Source organism: Monoraphidium neglectum (assembly GCF_000611645.1).
Source record: "Monoraphidium neglectum strain SAG 48.87 unplaced genomic scaffold scaffold01396, whole genome shotgun sequence".
Taxonomy (NCBI): domain Eukaryota; kingdom Viridiplantae; phylum Chlorophyta; class Chlorophyceae; order Sphaeropleales; family Selenastraceae; genus Monoraphidium; species Monoraphidium neglectum.
In genome coordinates this window covers 14,032-14,721 of record NW_014012232.1, presented here as the reverse complement: position 1 = coordinate 14,721, position 690 = coordinate 14,032, and the positions used below count along the sequence as shown (strand labels likewise).

General features: G+C 63.5%; 1 protein-coding gene across 1 annotated transcript in view; it reads right to left on the bottom strand.

Moving 5' to 3' along the window:
• Nucleotides 1-142: 142 nt before the first annotated feature.
• MNEG_7725 (threonyl-tRNA synthetase) overlaps nucleotides 143-690 on the bottom strand; it is a gene marked incomplete at both ends in the record, with an annotated part of 6,376 nt that continues 5,828 nt past the window's right edge. The window contains 2 exons of the mRNA XM_014043804.1: nucleotides 143-247; nucleotides 447-639. Coding sequence (XP_013899258.1) covers nucleotides 143-247; nucleotides 447-639 — 298 coding nt within the window. The remainder of the gene's footprint in view (nucleotides 248-446; nucleotides 640-690) is intronic.

Below are 690 nucleotides of genomic sequence, written 5' to 3'. Positions count from 1 at the left end.
GGCGGGAGGGGGGGCGACGTGTGATGATTGAAGTGGAGGGCAGAGGTTTCATTCTCAGTCAAGATGTCAACAAGCAGGTCTACTAGGGCTTCGAATACACCAGAATCCTGCAGCAGCAGGGCGGTGCAGCCAAGCAGGGCACTTAGTTTGGGGACAGGGCCACACGGGTACTCGCCTTTTTCTGCATCTTGCGGTCGCTGGCGTCCGAGTCTGCAAACAGGCCGGCCTTGCGGCACTTGCTGCGGATCTGGGGGCGGCGGCAGGGAGACGGCGGCGCGCAGGGCAGCGAGGCAGGGGAGGGAACGTGAGTGGGGGCTTGGGCAGGTGATGTGACAGTCAAGGGGTGGGTAGATGTGTGTGTTTGCATCCAGCTGCTTGGCGATTGCCACCGCAATAATTGACACCCCTTGACAGACATCCAGTGGCTCCTGCGGGCGCCCCCCCACCTGGTCTGCGTATGCGTAGACCTTCTCGCTGATGGGCACGATCATCACCTGCCGCGGGCTGAGCCACAGCGGCCACTTGCCCGCGTAGTGCTCCGTGAGGATGGCGTACATGCGCTCCACGCTGCCCAGCACGGCGCGGTGCACGATGACGGGGCGCTCGCTGCCGCTGTCGGTCGCGTAAGACAGGTTGAACCTGGGGGGGGGGGGTGCGAGAGGGTGTGTGTTTGTGTGGTGTGTGTAGGAG